The sequence below is a fragment of the Pseudopipra pipra genome, chromosome 1 (genome assembly GCF_036250125.1).
Source record: "Pseudopipra pipra isolate bDixPip1 chromosome 1, bDixPip1.hap1, whole genome shotgun sequence".
Lineage (NCBI taxonomy): Eukaryota > Metazoa > Chordata > Aves > Passeriformes > Pipridae > Pseudopipra > Pseudopipra pipra.
In genome coordinates, this window is record NC_087549.1 from 75277473 (window position 1) to 75294257 (window position 16785).

Sequence of the window (16785 nt, forward strand, 5' to 3'; positions counted from 1 at the left end):
CATTGACTTGTCCTACAGACACTTTGGGAGGCTTTCATTCTAAGTCATTCAGAGAAGCATTTATAATTTTTTGTTGTTTTTATATATAATATATGTATATTATATATATATAATTTTTTTAATTTATTTATCTTTTGTGAAATATTTCAAAAGAAACTACATTGGGTTGAATAATATGACAAAATATACTTGGAAAAGACAGTCAAAATACCGACATATACTGACGATCTACCAAGTAGATCTTCCTACCAAGGGCAGGGATGAGGATTCAACCTCCTCACATAGGCAGCATGTCAAATATTATAATATAAATTCATAAAGGCATTATGGATAAATACCACCTACAAATACTTTCAGTACAGTTTAATGTACTGTGTAAAGACACAAAGATAACTTGACACTGCCAATATTCCCTCTCATTCTATGAAACATAAGAAAGAGTTTACTACTCCAAAGATGATAAAAGTTCAGAATTATTGTAGAAAATCAAGCAAATGTAATAAGTCTCAAAGGCTATTCATGTCTTTCCACTCTGTGTAACAATACTTAGACTACAGTAAACTTGTTTCTTTCACTGCAGAGACTGGGAACCTGTTTCATTTACAGGAAGAGTTAAAGCACAAAGTACTTATTTACTTTAATTTCAATTAATGCTCACCTTGTTAACACTATCTGGAACATATCATAGCCAGCTATGAAGGATGCCAGTCTTGTCAAGCTCTGCTTTCCTGAGCCACCAACTCCAACTAAAAGAGCATTTCCACGAGGAGTGCGAATCACACGAGAAATCTGTGTAATATACCAGTCGTTTATTGCTACAATGTGTAAAAATTCTATGCTACTGCATTAATAAAGTTACATTACCAATTAAGTAAAAAATTGAAATTTTAAGGTTTAATTAAGGGATTCTATATTACTATTCATATATTTAGTGGATATTTGTACTTTGCAATATTTTCTGTAAGCTTTCCAAATAGCATAGCAACCACTCGATTCCATCAGTGTGAATGTTCGTTTATCAGTAGAATTGCATCTCACACTTCCACAAAGTAGAAGTAAATTTCAGCTGTGATTTCTTAGTGATGTGATATCACAGCATGACAGATTATTAAAATTTGTAAGGAAATAATAACTTCCCCAACACCATGACCGCTGGCTAACTTTGGTAAGTCTCATCCAGGTCCTTTCATTGTGACCAGAAAGACAAGATGTCCCAGGCATATTAAATTCAGGACAAACAGTCTTCAGTATTCTCTGCAGCAGGTGATAATACTGCCTTTATAATCAAACTTGTTAAGCTTCTCATTTACTTGACTGTGAAAACACACAGTATCAGTATGAATATTTGATCACAGTGAAACATCTCCCGATTAGATCCCTATTTCTTTCCCACTTTATTATTTATCTTTTAAATCAAAAGGCAGCAGCTACCAGCTACTTCAAATTTCCCTTCAATTCAGGACTATGCAATGTAAACAAACAGATCCTTTACAATTCAGAGTAAAAAGATTTTCAGAGTTAATTATGAACTGCATGCAGCACCTGTCCCACTGTCCACAGCCAAAACACAATGCCATGAAACATGGAAACAGGTAGAAGATATTACCTGATGCTGAGAAAATACGTCCTTATGCAGAGGAGACAAACTTGCTGCAAGCCCATCAGTTGCAAGAGGGCAGATACTCACAGTACCCAGAAGAGCCCACATTAATACCTAGAGCAGCACAGAGCCAGCTGCCTCTCAAAGGCACAATAATACCAAACATCTGGTTGGCAGCTGGACCCTTCTATCCAAGCAGTGATGCAGGGTATTGGCTTCTGTTCTCTTTATTATCTTGAACATCCCTTTGATAACGCTAGAATTCCATCATGTCAATAAGCAACCTGGCATACCTATTTACTTGCCTTTCCTGTAAATTACTTTTTCTCAAGCTATTAAAAATAGTCATGCCAATTTTCCTCAATTTTAAACCCATTTATTTTACATATTGAGTATAATGTACTTGTTATTTTTCATAGGTTAATATTTTATAAGAAAAGATAAAATCAAGTATGGAGGTTTACTCTAAGCATACTTAGTATTTAACTGGACAGAGAAAATTTAATTTGCACATCACCCTTGAAATATTGCTGATCATTTCAATTATGGCTATTAAATCTTTTCCAGGCAGAGGCACACAAGCCATAAATTGGAAGCTTTGTTCTCTATTTAAGATATCTCTCAGCTTTAATTCATTCAAGCCTTATTACAAAAGCTCAGATTAGGCATTACCTTAACTGTGCTTATCTAGCTTTCTCTTAGAAGCTGTCTGAAGTCTACACAGTTATTTCTGCTTTCAAGAATATGGAATCAGAGAAGCACTACATATTCATTTTATCCAAGTGAAGACTAATATAATATTTCAGGTAGATGTTATACCATCTAGCTACCCAAAGGAGAGATTCCTAATAACAGTCTTCAGTGCAGAAAAAAAAAAAAAAGCAGAACATCATCCGTTTTGCAGAGAAGACCTTAGAAAGAAAGGGACTAATTTTGTGAAATTATAAGAATCTACCCCAGAATTTTGAAAACTGCAGATGCAGTCTGTTTGCCAACTATAATTAAATTGTTTAGATATTTAATATATTGGGAGGATGGTATAATTTCATATTCAGTTCTTAATAATTTATTATAAGAAACACAGATAACCTCACTATACAACTGAGACAATGGGGGGGTTAGTGTACAAAAAAGAAAAAAAGGCTCTCCTCTGTATGAGGCCTATGCTGTGTGGACAATTGTATCAAGCTGTGTTGTGCTAAAAGTTATGTTCAGGTCCAATCCATATTCAAAGGAATTTTAAAAGTAGTGAGCATACTGTGGATCTACAAAAGAAGTTTGGACTACATTTATTCCTGCTCTGCTGCATGTACTCCTTCAGAAGCAACCAATTATGTCTTAACCTGAATTTCATTTGACTCATTCCAAAGAGAGGAAGGGCTCTCAGAAGAATTAACAAGAAAGGTTGAAATAGAGTTAGAATAGATAGCACCATGATCCCACTAGACATAAAAGATAGATATAAAAGAATAGTTCCATACAGTGCATTTTCCAAAAAGTTTTTAATAGATTTTAATACCTAGTCACAGAGTGATAGATCAAATATGCGCTGGCAATAAATTAGTTGCTTCAGTTTTAGAGGTAATTTACCTTGACTCATGCATACCTCTACTTACAGGAGGGCAAATGGACAACAACAAATGGCAATCCAGCAAGACTGTACCTTAACTAAATGAACCATAGCATCCTCAAAGAAAACCATGTCCATTCCAGTACCACGAACATTCTCATTGTATATTTGTAAAAACTTATTTAAACAATTCCGTAGCTGATGAAATGAGGAAATTGGCTCATAGATTTTGGGAATATCTGATTTAACTTCCTCTGGTTTTTCACCTAGAACAAAAAGCAAATAACAAAACCTTAGCAGCTTAAATAATTGACAAAGGCTCTCTTGGGGCTAAGTAAGTGAAGATAATTAGAAGTCTCACCACACAGAATCAGGCTTATCATACATAATATTATATATTAGATGTACATACAAGAGCACTGAGTACACTCTGCCTACAAGGCATCAATGTAGAGAAGACTGAAATATAAGTCAGAATACATACTGAGAGTAAAGAGTGACCTTTAATGTGAGTATTTATATCCACACAGAAAACATCATGTTGAATTGAAATATAAATGCAAAATGAAGAATATATTTCTCAAAATGCCTTGCCTTCCTGGTGACAGTTTAAATGTGTCTGCCCTGTAAGGCCCCTTTTTAGGAGGCCTAAAAGTTGATGTTTGAGCTATTTCATCTCAAGTCATGGTGTATTTATCTCAGGGACAAATATGTTGTGCTTTTACAATCCAGAGATAATAGGAGTATATGCAAACATATCACTAACCTGAGCATAGGGCTATTTGAAACTGATGCCAAATGTAATTTTTTTATATATTTAAGAGCTCAGAAATCCAGATCCTGCTCTTACACTTCCACCATAATGGGCAAGACTTTGTCCCATTGTAAGGACAATTACAAACAAAATTGCACTTGTTAGTGTTTTCACTTAAAGCCAAAACAAGGGGGTTCTCAAGGCTCTGACAAACATACATTTATATTGCAGACAAAACATACCTTTCTACATGAGGGCCTCCTACTTTGTATTTAGATGAAGTTTCATGCTAAAAGGTACATTACAGGGCAGGCACATTTAAACTGTCACCAGGAAGGCAAGGCTTTTTGAGAAACACATTCTTCATTTTATATTTCAATTCAACATGATGGTTTCTGTGTGGATTTAAATTTTTACCTTAAAGGTCAATCTTTACCCTCTCAATATGTATTCTGACTTATATTTCAGTCTTCTCTACATTGATGTTAGTAGCAAGTTATTTAAGGATGTAATTGTTTACTTTCTCACATCAGTTTGCTTTTACTTCTGTTTGATTCCTTTCAATCAAATATTCCTATCCTTTACTTTCCTTTTCTCACTGCCTTTTGACTACTTCAGTTGTACAAGAAGAGATTCAAATGGCATTTGGCCATTCATCCCAGTCTTTTATTGCCTCCACTATCCATCACTAAATTGATGCTAACACAGATAATTGAATCATCCAAGGCTTAAATAATGACCTTCCCCTAAATTCAAACAACTGTCTTCTGTTCTTTTGCATCAACTAACAAATATTCTCAGGTCATTTAGTAAAGTCAGTGATACTGTGTTTTTGTTTGAAGGATATAAAGATATTTTTATAAGCCATATGGGTTATTCAAGAGATATAACTAGCATTCAGGAAAATTTGATTTAATAGTCATTTGTTATAAAATTATGTAACAGTTATTTCCTAAGAAGTATTGTATTAGCCCAGAGCCAGTACTTTTTTACCAGATTTCTAGGGCATGGTAGCTATATTGCAATCCTTTATCTAGTACAGCAACCCCACAACTTCGAGTCATTCATACAACACTTCTTTGATCACTCTGGCAGTCTTGTCTACCGGCCACATAAATGTACCTGGAAGTAAGGCTCTCATATACAGGCAACCTGGATATAAATACGGACTTAGAAATCCCATTAATATAAAGATGTGCCACATCCAGTAACACAGACTACCTTCAATGTCACTGGACAAAACAGACACCCTTACACATAAATTTATTATGCGTTTTTTTTAAAATATTTTTCTTAGCATCTGTGATTATCATATCCCTTCCCTATTCTTGTCATCTCCTTGGTTATCAGAGTCCATTATTACCAGTTCTTGTAGGTGTATCTCTCAAGAAGTCAACAAAGAATGCATCTATTTCATGACCCAGCAAAGTTTTAGTCTCTTCAAATTCCTCCTCAATGAGTTTTGCCACAGTTGCATGAAACCAATTAACATCTTCTGCAGTTGTGAAACGATCAGCAATAACACACTTACATTCATGCTTCCACAGTTTTATCAGCACCTATATAAGAAAATTTAATATCTTCGGTGAGGGAGATTCCACAATTTCTCTGGACAATCTCTTCCAGTGCATACTCATCCACACACTAAAGTCTTCCTCATATTCATATGGAACTTCATGTGCATCAGTTTATGTCTCTTGTCCTATTGCTAGGCACCACCAAGAAGAGCCTGGTTCAATTCTCCTAACACCTCACTTTTAGATATTTATACACACTAATGAGATCCCCTCTCAATTGTCTCTCTCAAGGTTGAACAGGCCCAGCTCCCTCAGCCTTTCCTCGTAAGACAGATGTTCCAGCCCCTTAATCATCTTTGTTGCACTCTGCTGGACCCACTTCAGGAGCTCCAGGTCTCTCCTGTACTGAGGAGCCCATTAGGCTTGCAAAGAAGCCATACCAACTTAAAAGCCTTTATTTCTTTATCTAAAAATCATATTAACTTTAGAAAAAAAACAACAGTGTTTTGGGGCTTTCTTCAGAAGACATACCTTGAGCTTCTTATTCTGCCCAATAGCAACTTAAGCTTACATTCAGTTAACTGTGCAAGGAGCCTTTATCTAGTATTCCAAACTGAAGTGCATTTACCAATGAAGATTTTATTTCCCTAGCCCTAAAACCATATCCACACTGTTTACACATGTTTATGTACTGATAAACAACTTTTCTAACTACCAATATTACAGCCAAAGTAGAGAACAAAAAAAAAAAAAACCACATGAAAAAGTATAAGTGTTTATATTATTCCTTCTCCAAATTCAATATACCTTTCAAGTCCTTCAGTTTGGTCACAGGATGCAGGAGGAAAACCTGTCAGGTTCTTAATACTAGCAGCACTATTTCAGTGTCACGCTACTGCTACACAGTAGTAAAAAAAAATTCCAAGTACTCCTTGAAGACTTTTTGTTTCAGCCTACAGCACCACATACTGTGTCAAGTCTCAGAACTAACACGTAACTAACACTAACACTACAGTCACATTTTGAGCAATTGTTTGTTATACTTCAGAAGATTATTAATTGAGAATATATATACATATATCTTAGTGCTCTATATTTTTAGCTTCAGAAATTAAAATCCATTCTAAAATTTAAATTTTAAATGCAGTAGAATTCAGGAGCTTATTCAACAAACAGGGATGTACATTAAACATAAAGTGATTATATAACCCAAATATCTAACAAGTTTTCCATGACTACCATAAACATTGCTTTTCCAGCACTTCAGGTTTCAGAGCCCAACACTCTAGATAGCTTCATCTTAAAACAATTAAAAGAGAAATTATGTTTTTCTCGAAGAAAGATAGATTATGGAACAAAAATATCAGTATGACTTGTTACTACTTCTTCCTTTTAAACCATAAGCCAGAAATCATTTGTTAGACAGATAATATGTAGTGACTGAAAGCCTCAAGACAATAATTGGAAGGTGGAACTATTTAATTTTTTAATCAATATATAAGCATTTTCATTGGGTTAAAACAAGTTCATTACTTCTCATAATTTTATCTTCTCAATTCTTTCCAAAAAAGTAGCATTTGTCAGCAACAGAAAGTAGAAGCAAAGTCTCTTGTGTAAAAGAATCAGGTTTTGTTATAGTTTTCAACAAAGTTGTCATTTCAGTTGGTACTGTAAAAGCTGGACTAAAACATCTTTTCCTCAAAAAAACAGTGAAATTTCATTTTTTAAAACAAATTCAAATGCCAAGATAGATTCTTCATTCTCTTTCCTACAGTAATTATACACTAATTATAACAAAGTCACTGATGTGCTGCACTTACCTGTGGTTCATTGATCACTTCTGATGTAGCGTTCAGCATTCCTTGCCAAATCCTCGAGAGGTCTCGAAGGTTGAAGACATAATGAAACTTGGCTGGTGTGGGCAACATTTTTAGCTTGGTAATCTGCCACAGTCTGCGTGTCAATGGAACCAATTTGGCTACTGTTTTCTTCACATCATCTGAAAATCCACGTTCACTACAGTAGTGCCCTTCTCCAATTACACCTGGGGGAAAAAAAAATGCCAATTTAAAAACACACTAGGGCAATACTAAGAGCAATGATCATCTGAAATTTCTTTTTCTTTTTTTATAATCCCCCAAACCTTTTCCAGTTTGTCGAAATGGCTTTCCAGTCTTTATTCAAATCTTGATTCACCTGTTCTTAACACCATTCTGCCACCAGCTCGCTCACTGGTTATTTAGCTTTTAATTAACTGTGCATTAAAATGTTCTTTTTTCTCCCAAAATAGCTTCCACTGCCTTTCAATAGCTAACCTCTTCTGAGAAACCAGTATGATCCTGTCCTTTGTGAAAGTCTAGTCATTAGTCACTTATTCTTAGCACCAGCAGCACATGAGCATCTCTCTAGCATTGTCACTGCAACAATGATACCTTCATGTCATTCTTACTAACACTTAGCATACCAATTGATTCAGAGATGTGACTGGACCTGAAAACATTACAGATTAATGACATTACAGGTGGGGAGTGATTACTGAAGGAAAATGTGCTAGTAAACAAATCAGAGTGGGATTAAGCCTCAATTTTAACCATAATGTTTATAAATAGAAGGATAAAGAAAAATCAATTATTATTTTCAAAAATGAGATGGATACAAAGGTAATTTCCCTTTACCAAAAATTTTGTCAATAGAAGAATTAGAAGGCAGAGTACAGTTGAACACAGAAAATTGTCTCTTCAGCCTCTGTGGAATGTCATTGCGACCTCCCCCAGGGTGGATCATGGCAGCCAAAAACTGAATGTCCACAATGTTGGTGAATTCCCCAGGTTTTTCCAAGTTATACAGTCCTTTCTGTTCCATCAGTTGCCTAACTATCTCATTAGTGACCTGTAAAATAACCAGGTTTTACATAACAGATTATTATGCATACAACTAAATGAAATATAAAACATACTTATATACTTGAAAGACCTAATAAAGAGTATCTCATTATTTTTCACCCAACCCCCTGCTTATTTGCTTCAGATCAAAAATGCACTGCCAGGAATAAGCACATTTGGATTGTCCTTTCCATTGGTAATATCTATGAACAAAAATCCTGGCAGTAGAGGGGAATCCCTAGTTTAGAACTAATCATTCGTACTATAATTTATTCTCACTTGAACACTGCATGATTTCTATATATGCTGGAATCCCTTTTAACACAAAATTTCCAGTTTGTTCTAATCAAGCCCAAACTGATGCATCTTTACATGTTGCATATGATACAAAATATGCTTTTATTAAATTTCCATGTGTAACAATTATAAGTATGGTTTTCAAGCTGCAAACATAGAATTAGTCCTATATAAAAGAATGCAAGATCCTTTTCTTTAGCCATAAATGAACACCTTGCTTTTCTGTTTGACCAGCTGAAACCACCCCACACATTGTACATTCTACAATTCTACTTCTATAGAAATTCTAACATTAGTTTCCAAAGCAATATACTTTAGAACAATCTCACCAATGTACATAAAGATTACTTCCATTTTTTCTAAAGCAGAAAAGACACCCCTTACCTCTCAATTTTCACAGTATTTTAATTATTGTCCACAATGTCAGTTTGCTATCACAGTTTGCATGCCAAATTCCCTGTTTTTTTAATTAACAAATGAGTTTTGGTAAAAAAAATTATTAAAATGATATAGGCATGTTTTAAGAAGTACTCAAACTGCTTCTTGTAGTCAGTATATTTATTTTTAATGACAATGTAATGTAGATGGGTTCTTTAAAATGACTGTTTAAAGATAAAGTACTACATATCAAATTTACCCTCTTCTGACTGATTGAGCACCCAATTTTATGGTGTAGCAAGAAAAGAAATAAAATATCTTGTGTCTTCTTTTTTCTTCTTTTACAAACTAACCTGATCTCCCCATTCATTTATTATGGGCATGTTCACATCATCAATGAAGACTGTCATCTTTTTGCCTGCAGGCGGACCATAAGTTGTGCCCATGCGCTTGTCCACGTAACTTTCTATTGTACGCTGTTAAAAAGCAATTAGCAACATAGTTACAAAGGGCATCTCCTTTCATACAAGATTCAATCATTTAAACATACTGATGGTTCTGTTACATAGAATTTTACTAAGTAAGGTTTACACAAGACAGGAGGTAATTGTGCTAGTTGAACTAGAGTGTCTGAAATCCCAAGCTATGCAACACTAGGCTGATATTAAATACAACAAATGTCTAGAATAGACAACCATACCTAACAGTTTCACAGATTTGAATACATATCAAACTTTCATTTTATTCATTTATCAGCAAATTTGATGGTTACTAGCAACAAAGACTAAATGAAAGATGTGATTCCAGGAGACCTTTCCAGCAAGTATCCATGTACTTCATAAAAGCATACAGTGATAATTAAACTCACATATAAATAGACTTGATGAAATAATTTTGCCTAATAGTAGACTTATTTCTACTGTTCTTCTCATTATCTTTCCATTTCTCTGTTCTTCTTAAGATCCAGTTTTTATTTATTCTATACCAAATGAAAGCTCACTTAGCCATGCATAGTTATTCTTCAGTATAAACCTAAATACATGCATTCTTGCACTGTGCCTAGGCTCCTGTCTTCTTACACAAGTGGCATTAGTTAGACCGAGATTTTTTAATTTTAAAGCACATGTGTTGTAACAGACAATATTTTGGTTTAGATTGTTAACAGAAACTTGACAGTTAGTCTTGCATATCTATTTCAGATATCTTCATCATCAGACTCTCACCTATCATCAATTAAATTTACATTTATTTAATAAAAGTACATTACTTTTTGCTTGTAGCCCAATCAATAGAAGGAAAAATACTAAGGAAATTTAGATCAGAATTACATACTTATATATTAAATATGTTAATAGTTTCTACTATGATATAGAGCCAGATGATAGATATCAAGCTTATAGATAGCACTTCTGATTACAGGAGATAGTGCTTTTGCTTGGCATATCAGACTTCATTAAAAATATTTCCTATATATATCGCCAGCAGACTAAAGACACTTGGAATAATTAAAATTAGCTCAGTAGAAATCTGGACGGACAGTATAGCTTGGTATTTAAGTATTCATACGGGAACTTAGAGCAGATGCACTGCATGTGTTATTACTTTTTTAATGAGTAATTGAATTTACAGAAATTTAAATTGCAGACAGCACACTTCTTATGACAGATTGTTGTGGGTAGCACTTATTTTACCCACGGCGTTTAGTGAAATCTGACAGCTCTTCCCAGTTAGTGAGAACTGATACATTTGACACAAAAACATTACATGTGATAAAGAAAATAATATGCATGGCGTTTTAACAGTCCAAGAACAGCTCAATAACTACATCAATGGAACATGTTTATTACAGAAGTCTTAAACCATGTGTTAGGACACTTTGACCATTTGAGCAGGTGCTTTTTTGTTGTTCAGAATCACTTTCAGCAGCATTCTCCTGGCAAATTCTCAGAACATTCTCTGAAACCAGCCACATTGCATTAGAGATTAATGACTACTATACCTGGAAAATTAATGGGGTAGTTGCAGATGAAAAATTCAAACTCTTAGCCATGTGGCTTTCAGGGTTATATTTTGTCATAAAACTTTTGATGATAACAGTCTTTGCAGTTCCTTGCTCTCCAATTAGTAGGACAGCCTAGACAAAGACAACATTGAAATAAGATGAAACACAAAAGCCAAGCGTCTCAGCAAAAGCTCAGCAATCCCATTTAGCTTTTAAACTGAAAAGAAACTAGAAAAGCTATTTAAAGTGAGTTCTTAACAAGGGTTCAGAAGCAAAATAGTTAATGTCTCATAGACTTTTCAGGCCTGACAAATTAAAAATATTTGTAGTTAATGGTCATGTCAGTCAGCACAACCAAACTAATGCATTATTCCATAAAGGAGTTGAGTATTTGAAAAAGAGTGTATTGTCTAGAGACTCAGTGTCTGAAAGACTTCAATTGACTATGTAACACGGTTTTGGTGAAGAACAGGATTGCACAACCTAAACTTACATAAACTCTGTAACTGCCCCATGCTGGCAGAGTTCGTATCAGCTGAGTCTTATATGAGTCTGCTGCTCTATGTGCTTCTCCTTCTCCAACAGGTACGTGAAAAAAATGATTCTGTTCTGACCTAATCTCAGTTGTATTACAGTTATTTCCACTACAAAAGGAATGGGTGAGGGGAAGACAGAAAAGTTTGGAAGCAGTGAGTACTCAAAGAGTTCAAGCACATATTTACGAATGCAGCTTCAGGAAACATCATTTTCAATTTAAAAAAAATAATTTCATCCTTTTCAATAACATAATATTTCACTTCTAATTCAAAACCATTATCGTGCACAATTTTGATGTGAAATATAGAAAAAGTACCTTGCCCTGTTTTGCAATGGTTTCAATAAGGAAATCCATTCTCACATTGTCAACATTAGGCACAAGAATGGAGCCATACTCTGGCATACCACTACTGGGATATACATACTCTTCAACATGTGTATTCCAGTGCTTCCATTTACCTAATAAGAAAGAAATTAAGTTAATGTTTTAGAAATACAAGGCATCATTGCTTCCCTTGTTTTCCATCGAGTTGACTCATCTGTCAGTGCTTCTGTCTCTCATACACCAATCCCACTCTGTATATTCAGACCAAAATTACAGAATCATGTAATCATAGAATCTCTCAAATTGTATCTAAGAGGCTTACTCCTCTTTCCTACATAAATTATGTCAACAACAAAGACTGTCTGCTTTTATTCACTTGACAATTCATCATAGCAAAGTCCATATGCAGCTTTCTGTAGCAATATATTCACATTCTGACTTCTCACTGGAAATAAGGAAAAAACTTAACGTCACCAGTAAAATGTAGCTGTAAAACAAAACTTGCTAAGGGACGCAAAAGAAAGTGAGCTACAAAATACTTCTTAATTAATTCTTTGAAAGAAGCCCAATTTAAAAATTACTTTTAAATTTTAACCCATATGACCCTGCTGGGTTACTAACCATCGGATGCCACATAATAATCAAACATTGTATCTTCACTGCCTTCTGGGATACAGGGAAGATCAAGCTTTATTGTTGCGTGGTTTCGAAGCCAGTACTCCATTTTGCATCTGTCCTCCAGTTCTAGCAATGCTCCTACACTCCACATGAGAGAGAAGACGTACAGCCTTTCCAAGTATTTTGGAGTCAATTCTCCACCTTGCTCCTGAAGGATTGAGTTAGGTTTTTAATTTCATTAGCCTGAAAATTCTACTTGATAATAATTAGTAATATCAGGTTAAAAGCCTTCAGTCATATTTAAATTTCCAGATGTCTTCAATGAACAGACAGATAAAGTAAAACTAAAAAAATCCACACTACTTACCTTAGGCAGGATAAGGCCCTGCAGAATATTAATGCTCTGCATAATCACAAAGGCTTCCAGCATCTCAGTCTTGCAATGCAGAGACTGAATGCTGAAGCAGTATAAGTCTGGGAACGATGAAGAATACAGCTGACGTAGAATTTCAGCTTCTTGGAAGGAATATCTTTTCAAAAATCCCTGTTGCAAAGCATGTCAAGAAAAGAAATTTAGTTCCCAATCCAAGTCTCATTAAATTCAAGTAGAGTAGTTCAAAAGGTTCAACAAACATCAAAAGTTGATTTCCTGGGGGGAAAAGAGGGGAGAGGGCATGTCTCAGGTTCCCTGCCTGTTGGCCAGGGTTTAGCTAGCAGAAGGTCAAACTGCACCCAGGTATGCATAATTCCTACTGGATGTTAAAGATGAACACTGAAGAGGAAAAGCACTTTAAAGCTTTCAAAAGCACAAAAATCATTATTTTCAAATATTTTTTAATCACAACAGCTGTAAAAAGCATGCAAAAACTCTACAAAGAAAGAATATAATATTTACTGGACACAAGTTTGATTTATTCTACACAACATTATTTCTAACCAGGAAAACAAAACAGGATACCCCAGAAACATCCGGTAGTTGCAGAAAAAAAGTTAGGCTATCAGGAGGGATGTCTGCTGGTGTGTGTAGTGTTTTTACTGTGTATCTCAGTATCTATAATGCTGGATAAACAAAACCTAAGTAAAACTACCCACTTCTTAAGATCACAGAAAAGAATTTGTTCTTTGATGCCTTTAACTAGTAACATGCTCCTTTGAGTTACCTTTAAGTTTTCTCTCATCTGTGTGGCACAATACTTCTCATTTACATTCTATGAATTTATTTCCTACATTAAATATAAGCATCAGCAAAAACACTTGTAGATTCTTCCCCAAAACTCAAAACGAAATCTGGTACAAATTGAAATCAAACAAATTCCCTTTAAACAGAAGATGTTTTTCTTTTGCAAGGGTGGTTAAAAACTGAAGAGGCTTCTCAGTGAGCTTCTGGAGTCTCCATTCGTCTCAAAACTCAACAGGATGCAGGCCTTAGCAACCTACTCTAGATGACTGCTTTGAGTGAGCTATATTCACCTACACCATCTCTAGAGGTCCCTTCCAACCTCCACTATTTTGTGCTTCTATGATTCTTTGCTACACTTTCCACTACCTTCATAATATTTTGAAATTCTACGTTTTACTTCTCAAAGTAAATAAACTCAGGGACCGGTTGCAAATAGGTATATATAAATGAAAAACTTTCTAGAGATAGGTAGGTGGAAAACAAAGTACTAATGATTAATTGGTAGAAGTACTTAAAACAGATATCCAGAACTTCACCGATTGTTAAAAAGATATTAGGGGTAAATATAAATGCTAATAAGATGTTCTTGCTTTGGAGAAGGTTGATGATAATGGATCAAATACCTTTGATCACTTTACAAAATCTGCTTAAAAAACACATTACACAAGAACAGCAATATGAAAAGTTTGAGATCTATTTCACTGAACTTGGAAGTTGCACATCACAATACTGCATCCCAATAGGCAGCTATATTTAGTTGCTCAAAAATTGTAAGGATTGAAAATCTAAATATATGCAACAACTTCCTAAGTTATCCATATTTGGCTTTAATTTTTTTTTCAAAGTTCTTCTGAAATATCAACAAATATTATGTTTCATTCAGCATGTGAGAATTAGAGAACTAAAAAAGAAAACTCCATTTAATTCTATTACAAAGGTAAGGAAATCCTATACTGAACAATGCAAGGTTAACATTTACCCTGACCTGCTGAAATATGTAGTATATTGCATTACAAAATAGATTTAAAGGGAGATATACTGAAAGATCCATCAAGATATTTTATTTATGAAGTAAGACCAAATGAAAAAAAACAAATAAATGCTATTGGATCAAATTATAAATACCTACAGGCTGAAATTTTATAGCAAATTTTTCAAGGGGGAAAGGAAGAGAGGTTGGAAGGGTTGTTTCACGGTGAAATGAACATAATTTCTTTATGTTATATCCGAAGGCAAAAACAAACAAACAAAAAAGTTTCCCTTTAGACTCTTGCTATGATCAAAATAAATGAAAAGCAAAAGGTTATGGATTAAGGGAAACTACTTTCATACACACTTACTTCAACACAACTAAATTTCGTCTGCATATCACTTCAAAGTGAGGAGATAAATCACAACTGATAATGCAAAATAAAATGTTTTTCTTTGTTTCTGCTGTCTTTGCTGATGAATCTATAGCACAATGTAAGCTGAAACATTTAAGAAGTGGTTTTCTACAAATTAACCAATGCAAGGAGAGAACCTAATATCAGGAGGCCCTATGCAGTGTTGTAGGCACAGAAAGAAACAACAAAAGTGGAACAACATGGCAGCCATTGTTCTAGTTGCAGGACACTTACAATTACACTTTCCCAAGTATCCATATTAGTTTAAAAAATTTTTAAAAAGTAAACCCTGGCAGTAATATACATAAGGCACTTGTGTTGGCTGCCTGTACTTGCATTGGTAAAACTGAAGTTTTACCAGCCAAATTTCTAGGAAACCTATTAAACATGTTTTTTCCTAATAAGAACACAAACATTTTGGACTTGACAAAAGAACTTATCAAATTAATTAGTGATGATTCCAAAGTATAGCTAAGAGCTTTGATTGAACAGACAGTTCCATGTGATTTAATCTCATTCTAAAAGGGAAAGTTCCAGCCACTATTAGGGAAATATATAATTGACCCTCTGCAGCAACCCTTAGTATTTCACAAACAAACCTCCATGGGCAATAAGTCATAGAACGTGGGTGCGTCTGACACAGGAAGGACTCTCTGATGACAATCCCCACTCCTTTTCCTCTTAATTGGTTATGGTTAAACTGGCTTCTGTTGCCTTCCCTAGTGGGTCTTGATGCTCCTCACCTAGTTTCAGGGTGTTATACTGACCTGCCATTTCAGATCTGCACATGGAAAAGAAACTTTGTCTCTCTTGCCAGAAATCACAAGATTACGGCCTTCCTCATTTTGATAGTTTCTGTTCCAAATGTCATGTCGTGGGCACACTTTCTCCAGAGTTCCTGTCTCCAGACCCAAAAAGAGGCACCAGGCACTGCCTGGCACTCAGGGCTTGTACAGCAGCGTACTTTTGCTTTTGACTTATGTCTGTGCTGAAACCTCTAATGCATTAAGGACGGGGGATATAGGCAGTGCCACAAACCATGGCCTGTGGCATGCCAACTTTTTCTCCATTGCCAGACAAATCAGGGATTTATGGACGAGGAATCTGGTTATAAACAAGCAAGCTATATAAAACTTGCAAGCATGAGAACCTTTAAGGGTTAAAACAATAAGAAAGCTAAGAATAACATAGAGTAACCACTACAAAAGGCTGACATCTGAAAATTAATATGAAGCCAACTGTATTTTCATAGGGCTACTTAAGCAACATTACCTAGGTAAGGATTAGTTGCATTTTCCATAGGTATTCTATTTGATTTGAAAAATGAAATGACAGAATGAGATCGTGAAACATTAATTTTAAAAATTATTTAAAAAAACTTATTAATGTGATAACTGCTAGAAAGAAGGACAGTAAAATTTAGCCTGTTAGCTCAGAGTAATCTATAAAGCTTTGTTCTTTTGAGTCTGAAAAGTAGAGCGATAAATACACTACAAGGGCCTGGATGGTGTTGTAATTTCATAAACAGGAAATTATTCCTAGCTTAAAATTAAAGTTTAAAGCCAATATAAAGGAATTTAATTTGGGATTATACTGAAGAAAGGTATATTAACTCGGTTTTCAGGAGAAGGTAATTAAGTAATTATCTATATGATTGCAGGAATCAGTGTCTTAGCCACATGGAGGAAAGTTTTCATTTTTGATACTCATGAGACAGTCCATGTTTTATCAAAGCAAAAT

At 34.7% G+C, this 16785-nt stretch overlaps 1 protein-coding gene across 9 annotated transcripts in view; it reads right to left on the minus strand.

The window, feature by feature from the left end:
* DNAH5 (dynein axonemal heavy chain 5) overlaps positions 1–16785 on the minus strand; it is a 124381-nt gene that overhangs the window by 35385 nt on the left and 72211 nt on the right. For 8 of the 9 annotated variants that reach the window (XM_064661674.1, XM_064661645.1, XM_064661628.1 and 5 more), the window contains 10 exons: positions 12848–13024; positions 12484–12688; positions 11854–11996; positions 10998–11132; positions 9352–9474; positions 8117–8330; positions 7262–7485; positions 5288–5483; positions 3264–3436; positions 659–789 (listed from right to left, as the gene is read on the minus strand). In XM_064661674.1, the coding sequence (XP_064517744.1) occupies positions 659–789; positions 3264–3436; positions 5288–5483; positions 7262–7485; positions 8117–8330; positions 9352–9474; positions 10998–11132; positions 11854–11996; positions 12484–12688; positions 12848–13024 (1721 nt within the window). The remainder of the gene's footprint in view (positions 1–658; positions 790–3263; positions 3437–5287; positions 5484–7261; positions 7486–8116; positions 8331–9351; positions 9475–10997; positions 11133–11853; positions 11997–12483; positions 12689–12847; positions 13025–16785) is intronic. The other variant, XM_064661655.1, reaches the window with a different exon arrangement.